Source organism: Erpetoichthys calabaricus, chromosome 8, assembly GCF_900747795.2.
Source record: "Erpetoichthys calabaricus chromosome 8, fErpCal1.3, whole genome shotgun sequence".
Classification (NCBI taxonomy): Eukaryota; Metazoa; Chordata; class Cladistia; order Polypteriformes; family Polypteridae; genus Erpetoichthys; species Erpetoichthys calabaricus.
The window spans coordinates 197,570,186-197,592,446 of NC_041401.2; the positions used below are offsets into that span (position 1 = coordinate 197,570,186).

At 39.2% G+C, this 22,261-nt stretch overlaps 1 protein-coding gene across 1 annotated transcript in view; it reads left to right on the forward strand.

The window, feature by feature from the left end:
• neb (nebulin) overlaps nucleotides 1–22,261 on the forward strand; it is a 164,031-nt gene that overhangs the window by 97,392 nt on the left and 44,378 nt on the right. The window contains 29 exon segments of the mRNA XM_051930946.1: nucleotides 706–813; nucleotides 2,424–2,735; nucleotides 3,371–3,475; nucleotides 3,566–3,670; nucleotides 3,769–3,873; nucleotides 4,968–5,075; nucleotides 5,621–5,734; nucleotides 7,554–7,751; nucleotides 8,356–8,460; nucleotides 8,804–8,908; nucleotides 9,412–9,516; nucleotides 9,611–9,718; nucleotides 10,383–10,496; nucleotides 12,307–12,504; nucleotides 13,005–13,109; nucleotides 13,330–13,434; nucleotides 15,131–15,238; nucleotides 16,050–16,157; nucleotides 16,404–16,511; nucleotides 16,640–16,744; nucleotides 16,951–17,055; nucleotides 17,387–17,485; nucleotides 18,074–18,178; nucleotides 18,940–19,044; nucleotides 19,225–19,329; nucleotides 19,523–19,627; nucleotides 19,717–19,821; nucleotides 20,074–20,178; nucleotides 20,910–21,014. Of these exon segments, the coding sequence (XP_051786906.1) occupies nucleotides 706–813; nucleotides 2,424–2,735; nucleotides 3,371–3,475; nucleotides 3,566–3,670; nucleotides 3,769–3,873; nucleotides 4,968–5,075; nucleotides 5,621–5,734; nucleotides 7,554–7,751; nucleotides 8,356–8,460; nucleotides 8,804–8,908; nucleotides 9,412–9,516; nucleotides 9,611–9,718; nucleotides 10,383–10,496; nucleotides 12,307–12,504; nucleotides 13,005–13,109; nucleotides 13,330–13,434; nucleotides 15,131–15,238; nucleotides 16,050–16,157; nucleotides 16,404–16,511; nucleotides 16,640–16,744; nucleotides 16,951–17,055; nucleotides 17,387–17,485; nucleotides 18,074–18,178; nucleotides 18,940–19,044; nucleotides 19,225–19,329; nucleotides 19,523–19,627; nucleotides 19,717–19,821; nucleotides 20,074–20,178; nucleotides 20,910–21,014 (3,468 nt within the window).

Below are 22,261 nucleotides of genomic sequence, written 5' to 3' on the forward strand. Positions count from 1 at the left end.
ACCATGTGTCTTATCCCTAAGTGATTTGTGTCCTGGCAGATGAGTCTGAAGAAAGAAAAGGAAAGTTAATCTAATAAGTTTTTTGTTAGGCCGGACTGTAAAATGCAGGGATTTATAAAGACATCAGCAGGCTCCGACCTCGAGACGTGTTCCTATCAAAAAGAGGATCATTCATGCTAACTCGGTAAAACATACGGCGTGGCCCAAATATTCAAAATGTGTGCAAGAAGGACGTATCTGATGCATCTTTGTTTTTGACTCAATTATACACACCCATAGGCCTGTTCACTTGTAGGCTGTACCTATGCATCGAACGCTGATTTTTCTTTCCGTTCTATTTGACTGTTAAATGCAGTTTTCCATATATGGCCTATGATGCCCTGCCACTATGTTTTACTGCACACTGTATGTGTTACATAGATCTACTGTAAGTGCCTTATTACTTATGCGAGCATGTGCTTATGTCTCAGTTATTTAAATTTGGAAGTCTACCTTTAATACTTACAAGCTTACTTATTCATCAAGAAATGGATCTTAAAGTTAACCTGGAAACATTTCCCAAAGAAAAAAAAATGTGGTTGTTCATCGTTGACTAGAAATAAATATGTTAACCTAAATTTGAGTTTATGTGCCGCATGTCTCTTGGTTTATTATCTAGAGGACTGTGCTTTAATTGTTAAACAACATCTTTATTTTACTTTACAGAAACTGTACACGAAAGAATGGGACAAAACCAAAGCTACAAGCTACTTTATGCCAGCCGATACAGTAGCCATCCAGCAAGCCAAGAAAACTCAGTTCATACAGAGTGATGTAAGCTGTCAGATTTTTATCAAGTTATACTAATAGGAAATGCTTCCTGTTGTTTGTCATTAAAATTATTGGACATTCACAAAGTAATATTACAGTAAAGTGATTTTTCAAAACATTCCTGATTTGGTCACAAAACGGACAGTAGAAATGAAGTAAAAACGTAAAGGAAATCAGAACTTGTACAGGTGTGTGTGCTGTGACCGCCTGGATAAGCCCCTGCCATGCCCTCAGCATGTCGCTCATTTCTGTTTTGTAAGTGGTGGACCTGATCTTTAGGCCATTCCCTGGAGCATCTGCAGCACCGCTTATCTCTGTCACTTTCCCCTTTTGATTATTTTCAACTCACTCAGTGCTGATCAACGTAGGAAATTCATGCAGAGCCTTGCTGTCTCTGTGCCAGTTGGCAGAGTCTTCTAAATGAATGAATTCTCTGTGCTAGTGTGGCCCCCGAGTAAATAATGTGTTGTACTGCACTGTAGGTCACTAACTTACCAGTTCCGTCACCACCTGTGGTACAATGTCCCAGCGCTCTCATTGTAGAAATATGGACACTAAAGATCACAGAAAGGGTGGCCAATGAGTGGAGAGCATTTAGTTCATCTGATTAATTTTTGTAAGTGTCTGTCTGTGGAGAGAGTGTGTCAACCTCGTCATCGAGAAGTTTACTTACCACAGCAGTGACATTCATGTGTCTGGTGACTCTTCCTATGAAGTCCGTAGACGGATTGGGAGAGCATGGGGGGTCATGAGGTCTCTGGAAAGGGGTGTGTGGCGTTCCCAATATCTATGCAAAAGGACGAAGGTCCAAGTCCTGGTGCTTCCTGTCTTGCTATATGGTTGTGAGACATGGACGCTATCCAGTGACTGGACTCCTTTGGTGCTGTGTCTCTCCGGAAAATCCTTGGGTACCGTTGGTTTGACTTTGTGTTGCTCATGGAGTCCCAAATGAGGCACATGACCTGCATTGTGAGGGAGTGTCCGTTACGGCACTACGGCCCTGTGGCGCGTTTCCCCGAGGGTGATCCGGCTTGTAAGACCCTCATTGTTGGGGACCCGAGTGCCTGGACCAGACCAAGCGGTCACCCACGTAACACCTGGCTGTGGCAGATAGAGGGTCATTTCCGGAGGGTGGGACTGGACCACCTGTCTGCCTGGGGGGTTGCAAACTGGGGTCCCGAGTTGTTTCGTTGTGTAGTGGGTGCGGCAACATGCTGTACCAGTGCAGGCTCCCTAACTTGACTTGACTTAATTGAAACCGAAGCTCTCCCAGTGTCTCTTTCACATACTTTTTAAAGATCGTGGAGGTTTTCACTTCAATTACAGTTTTTTTTTAAAGATTTCTGTAACTCTTTATGTAAAGAGGTGCTTTCTGACTTCCATCGTAAAGTAGGATAAAGTCATCACAAGTATGTGAAGTTAACAACACATCTAATAAATAAACATATTTAAATATGTCATTTTCACATTTTAGGTAAAATACAAACACTAGTTTAACAATGTCATACAAATATAAAATCAGTTACTCTGTTAGTCTTTCTAGTTAAGGTTGTCAGATGCATTGTACAGATTTGTTTGGTTAACCTAATAACATTCATTTCACTTCTCCATAGAATAAATACAAAGCAGATTACTTTAAGCAGAGAGGCCACCATGTGGGATGCCGAAGCATTCAAGATGACCCCAAGCTGGTGTGGTCCATGCATGTGGCCAAGATCCAAAGTGATCAAGAATACAAGAAGAACTTTGACAAATCCAAGACCAAATTCAACCTGCCAGTAGATATGTTAGCCTTTGTCTTAGCTAAGAAGTGCCAAATCCAAGTCAGTCATATCGACTACAAGAACATCTTGCACCAGTGGACCTGTCTGCCTGACCAGAATGACGTCATTCAGGCGAAGAAAGCTTATGATCTACAGAGTGATGTAAGTTGAGCTTCAGATCGGATTTAATAAAACCGAGGCGTGAGGGACAGATACAGAATGTACATATTTAACTGTAGTTTACTGGTGTAAAAAAAGTTACTAAGAATAAAGCTATATTACTATGGCAAATATAAATCAAACAGATTGTATATGTACTTGATCACAAATTGTCAAACTGAAAGAGACCAACAGTTCATACTTGAATCATTTCTTAATGTAATCTTGTGCTCTCCGCTAACAGAACCACAGCACTGTTTAATACTTGTAACATTTTTATATCAGCTTGAAAGCACTGTTCAACCAAAGGGTAATTTACTTCAACATTTCACAGTTTAAAATGGATGAAATATCCCGTTTATTAGTAGATGTCTCTGTGTGTAAACACATATGTATACACAAGTGAAAGACGTGGACCTGCAGTCCCAAAATAAAATGAAAATTAGGAGCAGGAGCAGGAGCAGGTGATACTTCAGTGAAGTTTGTTTGTTCTTTCAGTTCCTCTAGAAGTCACAATTTGTTTTACTATTTCTGGTGGCTCATCTGAGACTAGGGATCTGCGTCAGTGTAATTTGAGCACCTTTTTTATTTTATCAGGCTGAACTCGAGTGTACAGTATTTTTTGTTTTGTCATTTAGTTTGTCTACAAATGTGACATGGAATGGATTCGTGGCTGTGGATGGATTCCTTTGGATTCTGTTGAACATCAAAAAGTGAAGAAGGCCCAAGAGATCCTGAATGATGTAAGACTGTAACTAAAGTTTATGCTGTTGTTACTTTTTATTCAGTTTGTTCTTTTTCTGCAAATATCTGGCCATCATTTCTATTTACAGAGACACTATAAGAAGGATGCAAAAGAGGGCTTTGCCAAATTCACCAGTGTGGTTGACCTTCCAGAAATTGTCCTTGCCAAGATGAACAGTGCAAATCTAAGCGATGTAAGCATCTCATTTTCCTGGAAGCCTTTTTAAAAATTGTTTCTATGAATATGTATAAAAATGAACAAAGACATAAACATATTTTCTACTTTTCACAGCTGAAATACAAAGAAAGTTTCAATCTGGAGAAGGGTCACTATATTGGAGCATCAGACACTCCGCTGTTGGCTCATTCAAGAGAAGCAGCCAAGATTCTGAGCGAGGTATGTGTTTCTCTACTAAAAAAGAAGCATACGATAAGAAGGCATCTTGCTGTTTTACCATTGCTGCCTGTCAGATCTAGCGCGCTTGGTTCAATTTAGCACATTCTCCCCGAGTCAGTGTGTCTGAAGATGTGTAGGTGAAGCTAACTGACAACTGCAAATTGGCCCTGTGTGTGTGAGTGTGCCCTCCCCTGTGATGGACTGGCACCCTGGCCAGGACTCCTTCCTGTACTGCTGTTGATGTTGGCAGGATAGGCTCCAGCTTTAGTCCTGAACTGGATCAAGCAAGTTTGAGGCTGTTCTGAAATGTCATTTATATCAGGTGACGGTGACAGTGTCATTGTTGGGTTTGCATCTCTGCCCTCTGCCTTTGTGGGTTATCTTCAGGTATTCTGGTTTTCCTTTCACGCTAGTGTAATTGGCTTCTTCTTCTCTGGTCTGGTCCATGATGAGTGCCTGTGGTTGTGAGAGTGCAGGTTTCCAGCCCAGAACACCTGAGCCTCTAAAGTTGCATTAAGGGTTCAGTAAATGAATGGGTGGCTGAATGTTGTTAGTTATACTGTTTTCAGTTGCTCTCTGTACCGTATTATTTTTAATCTCTAAACATCTAAAGCACATGTCATAAAACTGAAGAGCTGGACATACATAATGGCCACATAATGCCATAAAAGAGTGCATCCTTGGTGGCCGTTCTTTTCCCAGTGTAGCTGTAAGGCTCTGCGGTGCTTTTCTCCTGATCTCTAGGCATCCTGCTACTTTGTCCCAGAGACTCTCCAATTGGATTTTGGGTTGTGGAACTCTACAGTAGGTGCACAGATGCTGTTGGGCCTAACGGCCGAGGCTTTGCGCAGTAATCTTGGCTGAATTTTGAAGTAACATGACGTGTCTTGGTTTAGGATGTAATGCGGTTCTAATCACACTGTAAAAGGCACTTTTATAATTCATATCTTGATTATAGTAGTTCAGGGCGGACTGTTTCAGATAAATTCAGTCTGAGAGAGTATTGTAGTTCACTAATGTGACATCAGAACGGCAATTAATTACAGTATGTGAACCTAAATGTTTTAAAATGTTTATTTTCTTTTTCTTTTCAGAAACTATATACAGACAACTGGAACAGCAACAAAGCAATAGGCTATCATCTCGATGAAAAATACCTGCCAATTGTGGGAGCAAAGCACACACACATGGCTGTCAGTGATGTAAGTTTCGCTAAAGTTTGTCTCTTTTGTTTCAGATTAGAATAACTGTTGTCAGACTTTGTGTACCTGACATGTTTTTTTATGACCTGAGCATGTGGGTTCTTATTGTGAAAGTAGTTAAAGCTTGATTGTAGAATAAACTAAACATAAAAACATTATAAACAAATGTGTTAAAAATCGCTAACTTTTCCCAGTTCTTTGAGGGCATCTGAATGGGTTTGTGCGTCTACCACATAAACAGTTTAGAGCTTGTGTAGACAGAATGGGCAAGTAAACGTATTTTGTAAAAGTTTCATTTCCCAGCCTGCCAACTGAGCTGCTGTTTTGGAGTCAAGAAAGCTAATATCACTGCTAAGTGGGGGAGTGTGGAGGTGGCAATGGCGGCAGGTCTCTTGTAAGAGATCAGCTTTGCCATTCCCACTCCCTAACGTTGGTTAAAGGGTCTTATAATACCTGGCAAAGATGTAGAATCCGTTAGACTTTGAAGAGTAGCATTACGTTTTTTCATGTTTATTTTGTGACTTTACCTTTTTCTTCTGTCGTAGGTGAGGTATAAAGATGCCCACGAGAAAGCTAAAGGTCACTACTTGGCTGGTAAAGACATCAGTGAATTCCCCAGTGTTGTTCGATCTCTTGCCGTCGAGAAGATGAAAAGTTTGGTAAGCTGCTTGTTGGCACTTGAGATCTTTTTACGGATGCACAAAAATCAGGGTAACCTGATGGCTGTACTGCTGGACTTTGCAATGTGATTTTATAGTGGAGCCTGCTTATTGAACTTTAAATGTGAAAATTCAGAATTTTACTCTGGTAAACATTTTATGGGGATTGAAAAATGATTGATTGATATATTTAAGCATGATCAATAAATCGTCCATTTCAAACACCCTCACCAACATACTTTCAGCCTGACTCAAAGATTCCTCTGTTCATCGTTGTCAGAGGTCTTATACGGTGTAAGAGGTGCAGAAAGTGTCGCAGATTGGTCAAGAACAAGTTACGCTTGGCTTCTCTGTTTCTGCCGCCTCAGTTTTCCTGCTGTCATCCCACTAGGCTAGCTGTTGTGTCTTTGGTTTGTGCCCTTTGAGTGATGTAACAGGAGGGTTTGGAGCGAATACTGTAAATACTCTACTGTAATGTAAAGGTGTTTCCTCCTCCCCATCCACCAGCATCACTGCAAGACTCAGATGGTGGCTTTTAAAAATGCTGAGAACTTAGGAGGTCCCATCTGTGAAAAAGCGAGACGCCTGCCTGTCGTACATTTACTGTATTAGTAGATGACTTGCCTAGTAGTGATAAGCAAACACTGCTGGATTTCCTTTAACTTGAGTATAGAGGAAACACGTACATGTTCACGAATTTCTGACAACTCTATTAAATGCATTGAAGTCAATGGGGAAGGGGAGGCTAATTAGTTTTGAATGGATTATAATGGTCCAATGACCTTTAAAGTGTCCCTGAGGGCCTGGGAAGCATCTGCCAACCATACTGGACCAATTATTGTGACCAAGAATGAAATCTGCGCTGGAAGGCAGAAGTTCTAACCACTGCGCCGCCACCACCATACCTCCCTGAGATAACATTATATTCTACAATCCACAGAGTCCCGCATCTAGCTCCTATCACTATGACAGACTAGCTGACTGGCACACACAGAGCCTGTGACGCAGCGCCACAGTGTATACTTGGGCGGAGGGCATACCCTATCACAACCTGATCTGCACCACGTAGTGAGGAACGTAGCATATTTAATACAGCAGTTGAATTGAATCCACAACAAGGTGTTTTCATAATATCCTCTTTACGGTCAGCTAATGGACCCTTCAAATGAAAATACTGCAAGTTTCTTTTAAACACATGTGGGATGCAAATACGGTTGGAGAACTGGTCAGGTAGGGACATCACACATGTGTGTATACACTGAAAAATATTTAGACATGTGCATGCTGGTCTCGCAAAGAATCATGGGATGTTAGAAAAATAAAGTTTGCATGAGCCGTCTGCATGGTGAATTTTCAGTGAAGAAATTGGAAAAAAGGTCACTGGTGAACCCAGCAAACTGATTCTGAAAAAAGCTCTAGAGAATTTCACTGATCAACACTAATGAAGCTGAGTGCCGTAATACTGAAAGAGAGAATGATGCTGCAACTGTGCCTACGTTAACAGGTGAAGTCGTTAAACCAGGAGGCCCTTCTTTATAGCATTACAATACTCACAGAACAAAACTGCAGTTAAGGAGCACACAAGCACACGGGCTATTTCAAAATAGCAGCTGTACCCATAGAGCATTGTGTTTGACAAGGTACCGGGCTTCACTGCTCAAGTGGCATTGGTGGTCAGGGGGCTAAAACAAATTGAAAGCTTTCTGTAAAAGAACAAACGCTAGAACTATCGTATTTTCATTCCAGAAAGTGCTGCGTTTATTTTACTATCAATATATACAGCTTGACATTGTTTTCCTTTCTGTCATTTACATTGTAGATGGCTTATAGGAAAGGCTATGAAGACACCAAGACGAAGATTCACATACCATTTGACATGCTGAGCCATGTCATGGCCAAGAAATGTCAACATATTCTGAGTGAGATCGAGTACCGGACCTATCTGCATCAGTGGACCTGCCTTCCCGACCAGCATGATGTCATTCATGCTAGAAAAGCCAATGAGCTCTTGAGTGACGTAAGTGACATCAACATATTCATACATGAAGGCTAAAGATTTCTTTGGAAATGAAATAGGCATACTCTGTTCTTTTCTTTTTTCTTAGATAAACCTATCATACATAACTGCTAAGTAAAGATTTGTTTCCATTTTACAAACTATAAACGTGAATGGCAGAACTCTGTGCACATCAAGACAGTGAAGGTCTGCGTGGTGTAAGATTTCAGTCTCTCAGCTGATAGAAACTTTGATTGTGGTATTTTGTTACTTTGGAACCTGAACACTCAAACTTAAAAATGCAATGAGGCAGTAAGATAAAAACAACACGCACACACACACAAAACCTCATGGTATGTCCTGTCAGTTCCTGCCAGGTCCCAAAATGAAAGGCTTGGTCCAAGTGTGCGTTCTTACCTCCACCTCTAGAGAATCGGAAAAGTCCTAATTTATGAGGTCCTACACTCCTGACACAAGAAAGCTGCGGCCCTACCTACCGTTTGGTGATAGGGTCACGTGATGCTCTGTAATATGCTGCTTGACTTACTGGATGTAGGAGTTGTAATAATCAGGCTCACCAAACAAATGAACACCAGCACTGATCTCACAAGCTTTTCTTTTGCAGGTTTTCTACAAAGAAGATATGACATGGCTGAAGGGAATTGGATGCTACGTCTGGGATACTCCTGAGATCCTCCGCGCAAAGAAATCCTACGATCTGCAGAGTGAAGTATGAAATTGGAATACTGTATTTTAAAAACATTATTCCTAAATCTGTAGTACTTGACAATTCAAGTTCTTTACATTTTTCGAATAATGACCTAATTTTTATAATTTTTTTCTTGGTAAACTTCTTCTTTTTTTTTTTTTTGTTTAGCATACTTTCAATTTCTCAAGCACCCCGATTTATAATTATGTTGTAGCTAAGATAATGCCACACACACAAATAAATACAATTATACTCACCTTCTGACTTGTTTGGGTTTACATTGAGGTTTTTACAGTATTTACATCATGATTTTATAATAACTGTCTGCATATCTCTAGTCACAGAGACCTTTCTTTTCTTTCAGAGTAAATATAGAGCTGCTGGAAAAGAGAACTTCAGCAAATATTCTGTTGTTACTGATACTCCAGTGTACGTGACAGCAGTGACTGGATACCAACACGCCAGTGAAGTAAGGAAATGAGATTTCTAAAAAGAAGTTTTCTTGATAAAAATAAGTTTTTCCTGCAAACAGAATAGCTAAATACAGAATGAAATTTCAACGTGAAGGACTGAACCCAATCTGAAAACCTGTCCCAGGTAGCCATAGCTTGCAATTTGAAATGTGCCTTATGGAAGGTGAGTTATAATATTCAATTAATCATCTGCTATTCAGAGTTAATGTTAACAGGCTCTCAGTATGAGTGTGTGTGTTGCTTTTTTATCATCTTCAAGTCATCCTTTTCAGCGTTGCTTAGATTTCAACTAAGAGCACATTTAGGCTTTTCTGTTGTCAGGATTTGGTCACACTCCCCTCCAAAAGTGTGTTTTGCTGAACTTGTTTTAAATTTTTCCCACCCTTCAATGTCATTGAAATCTGTGTGTGTGTGAAAGAATTACCTCGGCTGTTCCAAGGTGGTCATCGAAGCTTTCCACTTTTGTTGTGACTGACCTCTTGCTCTGTTCCCTTTACAGTTAAAATACAGGGAGGCTTATCACAAGGACAAGGAAAAATACACCACTGTTCTGGAGACCTTGGATTATCACCGTGCGCAGAACCTCAAGACTATTTATAGCAATGTAAGATTGTGCTTTTTGTGTGTTTGACATCACAGCTGTGCTCTGTATGCTAATATAAGTGAAGTCACTAAATCTGACTGGATTGGCCCTACAGAAACTCTACACGGAAGCATGGGACAAAATAAAGGCCACAAGTTACAAAGTGCCCTCTGACTCCTTCTCTTTGGCCCTTGCTAAGCAACAGAAGAACATTATCAGTGCTGTAAGTATTTTAAGATTAAACAGTGTTATTTGCTGAATAGTTATGCTAATTGATTGCTTATGATAAACCGTCCATCCATCCATCCATTTTCTAACCCACTGAATCCGAACACAGCGTCACGGGGGGTCTGCTGAAGCCAATCCCAGCCAACACAGGACACAAGGCAGGAAACAATCCTGGGCAGGGTGCCAACCCACTGCAGGATATGATAAACCTGCAATTTAAATAATACAGTCCATTGATTTTATAATCATGACAAATGCAAAGTATTCACATTTTTGTAAATATATATATGTATATGTATATAAGCAACAGATGAAGGGCTTAAATCAGCCCTGCAGGGCTCACTTGTCCATTTCAAAGCTTAAATTTCATTTTAATATTGTACCTTTAGAGCAATGCAAATCTGTAAATCATTAGAAGTAAATTGTAATGTAACTAGCCAAGTTACCCATCAAAGACAGGTAACAGAATGCATTTAAAACTGTTTGCCAACTTTTGCCCTACTTGTACCCGCAGCCCTGCCTAGATTTGTACTGCAGAAGAATAAGACAACTATGATAGCAGGATTATTTAAATGGATGAATCTCAAATAATGTTGATTTAAACAGAGAGTAGAAGGTTAAATGTGTTAACAAGTAGGATTCAATACTCTCTATTCCAGCTCAAGTACAGAGAAGATTATGAGAAATTCAAAGCTCTCTACACCTTGCCCAGATCAGTGGATGATGATCCTTCTACTGCGAGATGCCTTAGAGTTGGAAAGCTGCGCAATGACGTAAGTATTAAATACTGAGGAGAACTTTCCTCATTTCAATAGACAGTAAGAAGTAACTGACCACTAGAGCATTATATACAAAGGTGTGTGAATGTATACAGTGTATACATGCTGTATATATTGTCTAAGAAGGGAACAAAAATGGTTTGGTTATCTGTTTTAATGTCCAACGCTGAATTTGTAGAATAAATGCAATAAAGATCAAAGTACGTCACGGTTGATATGGAGTTGGCTCTTGATGGCCAGAGAATGACTTTCTCTCTGAAGCGATGCCTTCCAGTTTAATGCCAGGTCCAAAATCACAATGAACTTCCTAAAGAGAAGGTTTAGGAAGTGGAGGAGTGAGAGGGGCGGAGCTAACAGTGTTCTGGCAGGAAGTGACATCAGTAGCCTCCTGGCACGTTGGCCTCCATTCTAAAGCAAACAGAAATCGCGTTAATGTTTTTTTTTTTTTTTTTTTTTTTATTTATTCCTGGACACAGAGATGTACTGTTTAAAAAAAAAAAAAAAAAGACCCACAAAAAAATATATTACAATAAATCATTCTTGTATTGGAAAAAAAATGCTACAAAATGTATGCATACAGTAATGGTAGTAATTAATCAGTTTTGCCCAATTTTTCACACACCATAATAGTGATTTAAATATTTGAATAATTCCTTAAACTATTATGTCAAGGCTTGCACACTATAAACAAAGGTCTTCCTATTTCAAATGTAAGTCTTTTGATTTTTAATATTTTATTTTATAGATGCATTTATAATTGATTTAAGAAAGAGTTTACCAATTGTGCAAGGAGTGGAGCCCTGAAAGAATAATCAAAGTGAAGTAACGACTGCTAATACGAGTATGCCCTCCGAGTACGGCGGTTGCCTTGACTGGGCCACTCTTTGTTTCTGGGCAGTTAAACCATTTATTGCATCAAAGCCGCATTTCAGAATTTCAAAGAGGCAGGAAGAAGAAGTCCCTGCCCAGCTAAATGAAAGATTGTCTGGCATTAACTAATAAAGCTATCAGCATAAATCAGTGAAGCCCAGCGTGCTCAGTCAGTGCGCAGTGACAAAGTCTAATTCAAATGAAAGTCTTGCTGCTGATCTGTCGGCCCACACCTTGTGTGTAAAGCCATTGGGTCTTCAGCGTTAGCGTGGTCTTCTTTCTCATACTTCTACCTATGGTTAGGGCGGTTTGTATTCCTAACGTAACCCTGAGGAAAATGGATATGTGGCCTGTCTGTAATCGGACATGCCTTGTACACATTGTAGTCAAGATTAACCACAGAACTTCATCCATCCATTCATTATCCAACCTGCTTAATCCTAACACAGGGTCATGGGGGTCTGGTTCAGCTAATCCCAGCCAAAACAGGGCACAAGGCAGGAACCAACCCCACCTCAGAACCACAGAACTTACCAACACACAAATGGATCAGGAAAGTCACTGAACGTAAGGATTGTCCACAGCAGAGGGCCTGTCACTGTCTTTTACTGGGTTAGCAGGCTGTGTCTTTGAGATGTGTAATAATTGCTCAGCAGAGCACTTCTGCTGTTGTTTTTCTGTCTATTTAATTTGATCACTTTGTAAATCTAGCCTTTTTAGATTTCATTTGCCACTCAGTCACTCTCTCCAGGTTTACTGATTAATCTTGTAAATGACTGAAGATTTACCAGTGTATTAGTCTCTGTCATCATACCAGTGGCCATAGCTTATGCTTTAATTGGTTACAGTAAACCTTTTTGGCCCTCATGTCCTTCACCAGGTGATGGTGTTTATTCTTACTATAAAGATGTTTGTTTTTTTTTTTTTTTTACAGCGCTTGTACAAGGAGAATTATGAAAAGACAAAAGCAAAAATTCACATTCTTCCGGACATGTTAGAGATTGTTGCTGCTAAGAATACCCAGAAGGTGGTCAGTTATATTGATTATCGCAAGTATCTTCATGAATGGATCTGCCTTCCTGACTTGAAGCTCTATGTGCACGCAAGAAAGGTCAATGAGCAGCTCAGCGATGTACGTATGAGCGACAGCACTTCAGCTTATTTGATTCTAACAGCTCTTACCAGTTGGGCTTTATTAAGTCATCTCTTGTGCTATATGTGATTCTTGTGTGCAATCGATAATACATCAAATAAAGGGAACTAATGGCCATAAAATAAAATTAAAATGTCTAAAATGATGTTTCATGTGTCTGTGGCAAACAACTGAAAATGTATGAAGGTTTTTAAAATTCAAGGAATCTCGTCTCTGCAGAGCCACTCACGTGTTAAAGCTGGGTAAGCAAATTAGTGGCTGAAATCAAAATCAATTTCTATTCAAATGGTAGGTTTATTGAAATGAAAGCATTAATTTGCTAGAAATATAGTTTTCTTTACAAATGTATCATCCTAACTATATTAATTTATCTATCTTTTGAAATCTTTGTAAAAACAATTTGCTATTTTTCTCTTTTTTCTGCTTCTTAATAATTTTATCAGAGAGATTTTGCAAAACTCCTTTGTTTTTATTAACAGATATTTTACAAAGATGATTTCAACTGGATGAAGGGTATCGGTTGCTACGCTTGGGACACCCCTGAAATCCTGCGGGCTAAGAATGCCTACAATCTCCAGAGCAGTGTAAGTTGTTACAAGACGGACCTCAAACAGGCCTAGTTTGGTTCAGATAGATAGAGTTCAGTAAGCTTCATCAATCCCATAATCCTCACACAACATCTGCTTAAACTGTTTTGACATTTTAGAAATTGTTTAGGCCTTTTATGCAATTACAATCCTATCAGTAAAATGTTACTTCTTGTTATCATTTACAAAATAAAAACCATGCCATTTTATTCCTTAGATTAATTACAAAGCTAAAGCAGAAGAAGCCAAGAAAAACTTTTCTGTGGTGACAGACACTCCTACCTACGTCCAAGCTGTGATCAGCGCCAACCAGCTGAGCGATGTGAGTACACTGGTTTAATACCCACGACCACATTCTGCTGTTCGTACTGATTTTCTGTAGGCAGCACTGGGATGTTAGGTTGCTGAACTGAAATCCTTATTATGTATTTTATTTCTCAAAAATTGATTATTGGAGAAATTGCATCTTCCCATGTCAGTCTTATGTAGCCTTTACATGGTATCATTTTTGTGTTTTTTATTCCCAGTCTCCAATAAGAGGAAACTTTATTTGATTTGTTACCTGTGGGATAATACTGTAAATGAATTTGTAAGACTGGTGCTAGTTTGATCTAAACTGTCCACATATGAGTGAGTGAGTAAGTGAGTGTGTGTTTACAACGTACATGAGAGTGTCAGGTTCAGGTATGGATATGGATGGATGGGTAGATGGAGCGTGTCTGCCATGTGCGAACATGCCTTCGAATGGACTGATGTCCACTCCAGGGTTGGCTTCTGCATTTTACAGTCAGTATTTCTCAGATACACTCTGATGCACGTCAACCCAATCATTTAATTAAGCAGGCGCAAAAAATGAATGACCCAATAGTTAGAGAGAGAGAGGTCAGGAGCACGAGGTTTAAGTACTTCAGGGAAAAAGGTAACACTTGGAATATGCAGCAGGCAGAGAGCTACTTAATATGAAAATAACCGTTAAGTGTCATAAGTACTTGAAACAGAAGCGCATAAGAATTAAGTATAAATTAAAACAAATCTAAACAGAATCCAAACGTGGTGAGCCAGTCTCTGTAACTCGTCCTGTTGCTCAGGTTCTTATCTGACCCGCTCCATCTGCTGTCTGTGTGTTTGACGCTTACATGCTTATTGCTACAGGATGGGTTTGCTTTGTGAAAATGACGTTCATGGAGGTTTATCGTTACTCCTAAATGGACTGTGCCGACCGAGACAACTTGACGAAGCCGATGTTTCAGAGTCAAAGGAAATGACATGATGGCTAAACACTGGCACACACATTTCCTTAAAGAAGCAGGAAGCCTGTAGATTGTATGCTACTAAAAAGTATTCTGAGTTGTTAAAAGTCGCATTTTGTTGTTTTTTAGTTTGGTGAACAAAAATTGGAAAACGTAGTGTAAGAATTTAGCTATAAAAAATATAGGTTATTAAAACTGGATTGGTGATAAACCTTTTAACTCCTGAAAGCTCAGCTTCATAGTTAAATGTCAATCATAGTACTCATGTTTTGGAGAAACAGAGGGGTTAAAAATATTGAGATTGTACAAATATGTGTCGAATGTTTGTGTAAAGACACATAATCCAGTTGTATTGCTAGATTCAGGACGATGCTTGTGCACTGTGCTGTCATCTCTGGAGGAGGACCTCTGAGCATCGTCTCATCAGCCCCTGCAGCGAGCTTGTAAATAAGGCACAGGAGAGCATTTCCATACAACATTTTTGCTAAAGAGATAGTCTGATGAAGGTAAAGAATTATAAATTGTTAAAGAAGTTGTTTGTCATCCCATCTGGATTTACAGAAAAAGAGCTCAGCAAAATGACAAAGCTGTGGTTTGCACTACCAAAGCACATGCGTCATGAAATTGCAGACAAACTATCTTGCTGTTCACCTTTTGTTTGTTTCTATGTTTTATGCAAGTGAAATCCATAAAGGAGGGGGTACATTAAAACCATATGTTAAAGGTGCTAATTCCATGGGCTGTTATCGTTTTTTTCTTCCTCTTCAGATTGTATACCGCAATGACTATGTGAAGAATGTCAAAGGCACGATGACTTCACCAGCCACCACCATAGACCTGGAGAGAGCCCGAGAAGCTAACAAGATTCAGAGTGACGTATGTGACCTCTGCTATACTCAGATTGAATTGTGATGCTCCAGACTGTCTTTGTTAGTAACTCTCCTCAGCAGACACCTTACCAGCTTTGTGACATGTTAAACAGATCTATGTAAGTGTAGCCTGCGTAGTGTAAGATACGTTAACCACCCAACCGTTGTATGGTAAGCCATCTGGACAAGCAGCTGAGGTGCTGGACCACAAAGTTCAGTGTGTGATGCCAGACTCCGTAGGTGACCGTAACGAAGTGCTTCTGTGCTCTCTTTATAACAATATGTTTGTCACTTAGTGTTGCTGGATTGTTACATTACTTTGGGATTCATTTAAACATGTCCTAATAATAAACAGCAGGTCTCCAATGTACAGGCTACTGAAAAAGGTTATAAAAAAGCTTTGTTTAATACTCTGTGAATGCAAACCGTTCATAACGACACAAGAGAAATACGTGAATCATGACACCACTTATTTATAAAGCACATTGTCATACCAAATGAGAAGTAATCGAATTGGTCTTGAGCTTCACATCAGGACCCAATGCTAGTTAAGTCTAGGATTTAGATTTCTGGGGTAATCTTCATGTCCTTTTGACAATGTGTTTAAAATGACTTTTTCGCAAGTCATTTATCTGTCTTGTAAATTCTTTGAGATCAGCCGTTTGTTCAACAAGCAAAGCTTTGGTTATTTGGAATTAAGTCACTCCATACCAGCATCTATATAATAATATTTTTTTGTTGTAATGCAGTTCATTTTTCTGTTGTGTTTACCTTTTTTTGCATTTTAATGTGTGTTGTTTTTTGTTTTATTTCACTAGAACCTTTACAAAGAAGCGAGCCACACTTTTATGCCTACTGGATACACTCTGCCTTATGATACGCCACTTAACAAGCATGCAAAGAACAACAGCACTATCCGTAGTGACGTAAGTGGTAGACGCTCTTTTATTGTGCTTATTCTAATTTTTTTAGGACTGCAATTCAGCATTCGTGTTTCTACACAAGTAATAAAAACAAATGTCGTCTAATGATGAAATTCTTTAATACAAAATAACGCATGAGATCAAAGTTTCACAGGTATAGAATGACATCTCAGTAATACTGTGTGTGTGTTGTTTTTTATTCACATAGAGCCAAGGAAATGATCGCTGCTTTCTTAATTTTATTCACAGCTTAAGTACAAAGAGGCCTATGAACACATGAAGGCAAAGGGGTACACTCTTCTGGCGGACAGTGTGGGTTTTGTCAACATAAAGAAGATCAACAAAATCATCAATGAGGTAAAATGCACCTCCATTTCTACCATGCTGATCATTAGACTTTAACTTTTGACCATCTCTCAGTGCAAGTTTTGGATAAATGAAATGGTTAAAAATGGACTAACGTTTGCTTTTTTTTCCGTTCACAGCGGCAGTACCGCCATCTGTACCATAGCCAGAAAGATAAGATCCACACAACCTACGACACCCCTGAAATCAAACAGGTCAAAGCCACCCAAGAGGCCATCAGTGATGTACGTACACTGAACATTTAAACCGCAGACATTTGCACCTCAGTCACACTTAGCTATTTGATTTTTGACATGCATGTGTTTTCTATTTTTAGAGAGTACTTTTGAATTAGTAAAGAAGCACACAGATGTTAAATATGCAGATTTGAACATTTACATTTAAAAACAAGAGTTAAGAAGTGTTACCGGAACTTTCTTTCCTTTTTCAGCTATGCTACAAGGCCCATTACAACAACATGAAGGGACATCTGATTTCTATGCCAATGACTCCTGGTTTGATGCATTGCCGTTATGTTAATGATATCACCAGTGATGTAAGCACAACAATATTTGAAATAGTGATGATGATATGTTTGAATGAAATTTAAATGTGATAAAACCATTTACTGATTATGAAAAGATTTTCAAAAACATTTAGAAAAGTTTCATTTCACAGAAAAAATTTTGTCTCAAATGCTAAACTCTACAAACTGTTTGTCTGGTTTTTAAATGCATTGCAAGTTTTTTACATTTCCTATAATTTGAGTTTGAGTAGTACGGGGCTTTGTATTGTTTTGTTGTTGAGACAATTCAGATTCTTCATTTGAAATGCACACAGATGTGTTTTATTACCTAATTCTCTGTTCTTTCTTTATGCTTCTTTAGATAAAATATAAGGAGGATCTCCAGTGGCTGAAGGGCATGGGATGTTTCTTGTATGATACACCAGATATGGTCCGTGCCAGGGCAACTGCCAAACTCTGGGTAGGTTAGGTTTGCTAACAGAAGTTAAACATGTTTCAAGAAGCTACAAAAGGTCAACATGGTGCTGTGCGATCCCAGAGACTTCGGCTCACCTCCTAGCCCTGTCACTGTCACTTCTCTCTGTCTTTGCATGGGTTTTTCTATGGCTGTTTACGTGTCCTCCCACATGCTAAAGACATAAATAGGACGTTAGTCGGTAACTCTAAATTGTACCATTGTGGGTGAGCGTCCCCTGCAGGTGATGAACATGCCTGCCAAGTTTCCAGGTTGCCAAAACTCTCTTTTGGATTATGACGGTTATTAAAAATGGATTGACTGGAAAGGATACAGTTTGATACAAACTTTCTCTATTTTTGTGAAAAATATTATTAGTAAATTAATAGAAGTGTAGTCAAACATGACATTTCTATCATAACTAAAACAGAAGCAGTGATCATTAATGAATCATGTGCCTGCATGTATAAAGCACGTTGACGACACAGACAGTGAGTGACACTATAAAATGGCAGAGTGTGTAGAATGAAACAAGAACAGACAAAGACTTGCTGTGGCAACTAACAACTTTCATTTATTCTCCTATCCCTCCAGTCTGGATATACCACAGCCGCTAAGAAGATGCACGAAAAGGTCTCTGTTGTCTTGGATACTCCTGAGTACAGGACCATATCAGAGCTCAAATCCCATTTAAGTAACGTATGTGTTCACTTTACTTACTATTAATGAAAAGCTTTCTAAGGTTACATTTTGAACTGTTAGAAGTTGTCTTTAACCAGGAATGCTCACAAAACTCAGCATGTATGCAGTATGTAAGAGTGCTTGGAAAGACAGTGCAAATCTAGAAAAGGAGAACGGCAGTCATTGGAAGAGTACCCAGAGTGCAGCACTGCAGCTGACAAGGTGGCAATGAACCACCATGAACTGCGGGCAGATATCCTCAGAAAAAGCAGAGCAGTTCCAGGATGTTGTGTGTGTGAAGAGGCTGATCTTGAAGAGGTGCATGAAGCTCCGAAGATTAGAAGTAGCTCTCCCAGTAGTCCCCAGGTCATAGCCTAGAGACTAGAGGTACTAAAGAGCACAAGTGGACGTCAGGACGCCAGGTCTTAAAAGGCAGTTCACTTGTTCTTTCTGATATGTTTTTATTCACAGGGGCTTTGCAGAACGGCTCCCTTTCCTTCAGTGTTACTCTTTATATTTGCTGTAAATAGACCTACGTATGTTTAGGAACCATCAGAATTTACTGTCTTAATCTTCTTTATTTATTTATCTGGTTTGTACAATGCTATATACTGTATATTCTGCCGTTCTTTATTATATTCTGTAAGTGCCTTGAGCATGGGAAAGGCACTATATAAATAAAATGTATTATTATTATTATTATCATTGTAAATTCTCTAAATACAGAAATATCATCAACTCAAGACTGATTATAATATGTTAGCATGTCATTTTATCAGTTGGTTTACAGAGCTGTTGGCAATGAAGCGAAGACTAAATACACTCCAGTTGCTGACAGCATTGACATTCTGAGAGCCAAACATGGCCAGCAGATCCAGAGCCAAGTAAGTTGTTCAGCTGCTTTGTTTGCTAAATAGACTAAGACACTGTCTTTTAAACATTGATGATATATATAGATCTATATTTATTATTATCACTTTCATTGATTGGAGTTGTGAACAAGTTTTCAGCGTTGGCTGCCTAGATAAATGTGATAAATGTGATATTCATCTTCTCATCTCCAGTACCTGTACACTGAAATGGCTACGAAGGAGAGGCCCCACTACACTCCAGAGTTTCAGACACCAACTCTGAAGCATGCCAGGGAAATGAAAGTGATCACCAGCGAGGTACTCTTATTTATGTACCGAGTACTGTATGTAGGTCTGGTTTGCCAACTGTGAATTTATGTGAAACTTAACATACGTAATATTAATTCACTAAAGATGAAGTGAAATTCCATTGCTTAACGTGCATTCAGATTTAGAAAGATAGCCTTGATGCTGTGCACTTCCTAATGTTTCGTTTCTATTCCTTTGCTAGAAAAAATACAAGGAGCAGTATGAAAAGATGAAGAGCAAATATACACCTATAGCCGACACACCTGGCCTGATCATTGCAAAGAAAGTTTACTTCAATGCTAGCGATGTAAGTCCACCGTTTACACGTATTTCAGCTGTTCTTTGACCACTTGGATGTGATGCACCTGAATTACAATGCTTTGTTCTGGCCATCAGTTACGCTACAAGGAAGCATTTGAGCAGGCAAAGGGCCACTACCGCACGGTGAAGGACGCCCTGGACATTACTTACCATCGCAAGGTTACAGATGATATCAGCAGTGTGAGTATCTTTGGCTTGAAAAGAGTTGTTCTGATTCCAAATCATTCTTTTGTCAAATTAATTGATTTTGATTTTCCCATGGCTGAAAACTTAAAAATGTACTTTTGTTAATATGTCTTAGCATGGCTTTCAGGAAGTGACCCCTGATACTTGAGGTTATTTAACATAAGTAAAGACTAAAGAACATATCAGAGGAGGTTTACAACAATTGAATTTGACCCGTCATTCTAATCGTCTCTTGTCTTTCTAAAGGTGAAATACAAAGAGAAGTACGTCAGCCAGCTGGGCTTGTGGAGGTCCATTCCTGATCGCCCAGAGCATTTCCATCATCGCATGGTCAGCGATGCTGTCAGTGACGTAAGTAACTTAACTTCATGCACAGACATTTCAAGTCATGCCACTGTGGGACTGGAAGCATTTCAATTACTGTATGGCCTAAAAAGATGGATTTTGGAAGACAAGCAATAGCTTTACATTTTAATATTTCTCAGTTTACACTGTTTAGGTGTAAGAAATCCAAAATGTGTAAATATTAGTTATTGTCGGGAAGCGTAAAACTACAATTGTTGATTTTTAAATCGCTGTTAATGTTTTCTGTAGGTTAGACAAAGAATGTTTTTCAAATGAAAATATTACCAACTTGCTCTATCATTTTATTCTCTTTGTCCATCCATTTCATTAATGTGTAACACACGGGTGATTCAGGCAGCGCTGTGCATTGAACACACTTGCACTGTGGTCCATTTCTTGGCCGGCAAGTGGTCAGCACACGCTCTCCACCTGTTCATTTGGCTTTAAGTGCTTGGTGCAAAGTAAAGATTTTAAAATGAATTAACCTTGTTAAGTTTTGCTGTTGAGCATGAATATTCATGATTATGACCATGAAATGGCATTATGTCTGACACCAGTTAGACTTCAGCAGGCCTCAAACCTAATTAAGAAAAATGTGTATTTATGTGGGGTTCTGTTCATTTAATTTAAAGTTTTGTGCAAATTGCAAATGAACAGAAATTAACAAGGAGCATGTCGGGGATTAAATATGTTGAAAGAAGTACGAGTAGACTGACTGAGTTGGTCTTTTCTGTTAGGTGAAATACAAGGATGATCTGTCCTGGCTGAAGGGTATCGGCTGCTATGTCTGGGACACTCCTGACCTGGTTCTGGCGGGACAGAATAAGAATCTTTACAGCATGGTAGGTAACGCAAAGGTATTAACATGCAGTGATCAATCTAAGGGACCCATCTGTGGCCCAAGGGTACGCCACTCTTGACCCTTATCATTCAAGGCTTTTGCATTGTCACTTTCACAAATTAGTTTGTAACACTTTCACTTTTTAAGAAGGTCCCAGTGATATCCTGGGATCTCATATCATGGCAACTTCAAATAATACAAACGTTTTCCAATCATGTCATCTGTTGGATCGTTAAACAGGCAGCTTTTTTGGCAACCTGGGTAGTGGTGGTCTTAAAAGGGAATTTTCACGGAAATTGCCAGATGGTTCTTGGGTTTTGGGTTTAGTTTTTGTGTCACACTGCGCCTTGTGTTCCAGTTATAATTCTGGAATTGGCCTGGTTGATCTTTGGAAATGTTACATCACCTGTTGGCATCTCCAGTTGAAGAATTATGTAACCCAATCAAAAAGTGTAACGTACAGGCCATGCTGGACAGGAGTTAGCAGAGGGACCTCACTTTCATCGTGTGGGCTGGGGATTTCTCTGTAACAGATAGAAACAGACCGGCTGGTTCATTCACTCCTCTCTGTAAGCACCAAGAATATTACTCACCAAGGAGTGATTAGATTATTCCAAATATTTAAAAAAGAATTCTTTTCATTTTGCTAATTACATTCTTGAAAGTGCATGACGCAGACGAGGCATAATGTGATATAAGATGATACTTCCAAACATTCATAGTCATTTCAACATATTTTTGCCAGATGAGTACTGGCACATTACATGACTGTGACGAGAACAGAAGTCAAGCCAAATGTAAAGAGAGAGAGACGGATGGATGGATGGCACCAAGGGGGGATTTGGGTTTTCTACAGAAGCCGAATGAATAAATCAGTTTAACTATATTGTTACAAACAGCAACCAGACAACCGCCCTCTCAAATGCACACTCGAATAACTAAAAAAGGAAAGGAAAGCTTATGCCTTTTTTAAAGGTAAAAGCAGCAGTCACAGTAAGGCATTATAAAGTCGAATCACCACTGGTATAAAAAAGGCCCAGTCGTGTTTCTTTATACATTTCTGCTAAATAGATAGATAGATAGATAGATATTTTGTTGGCTGAAAGTTCTCAGTGTTAGGATGTTAGAGAGAGGATGTGAAGAATTGTTCATAATGTCCATCAGCTTTGTCTTTATTCTCTACTCCACTACTACTTTCAGTGGGCTCCAGAGGGCATCCCATAACTGAGCCTGCCTTCTTTCTCAGTT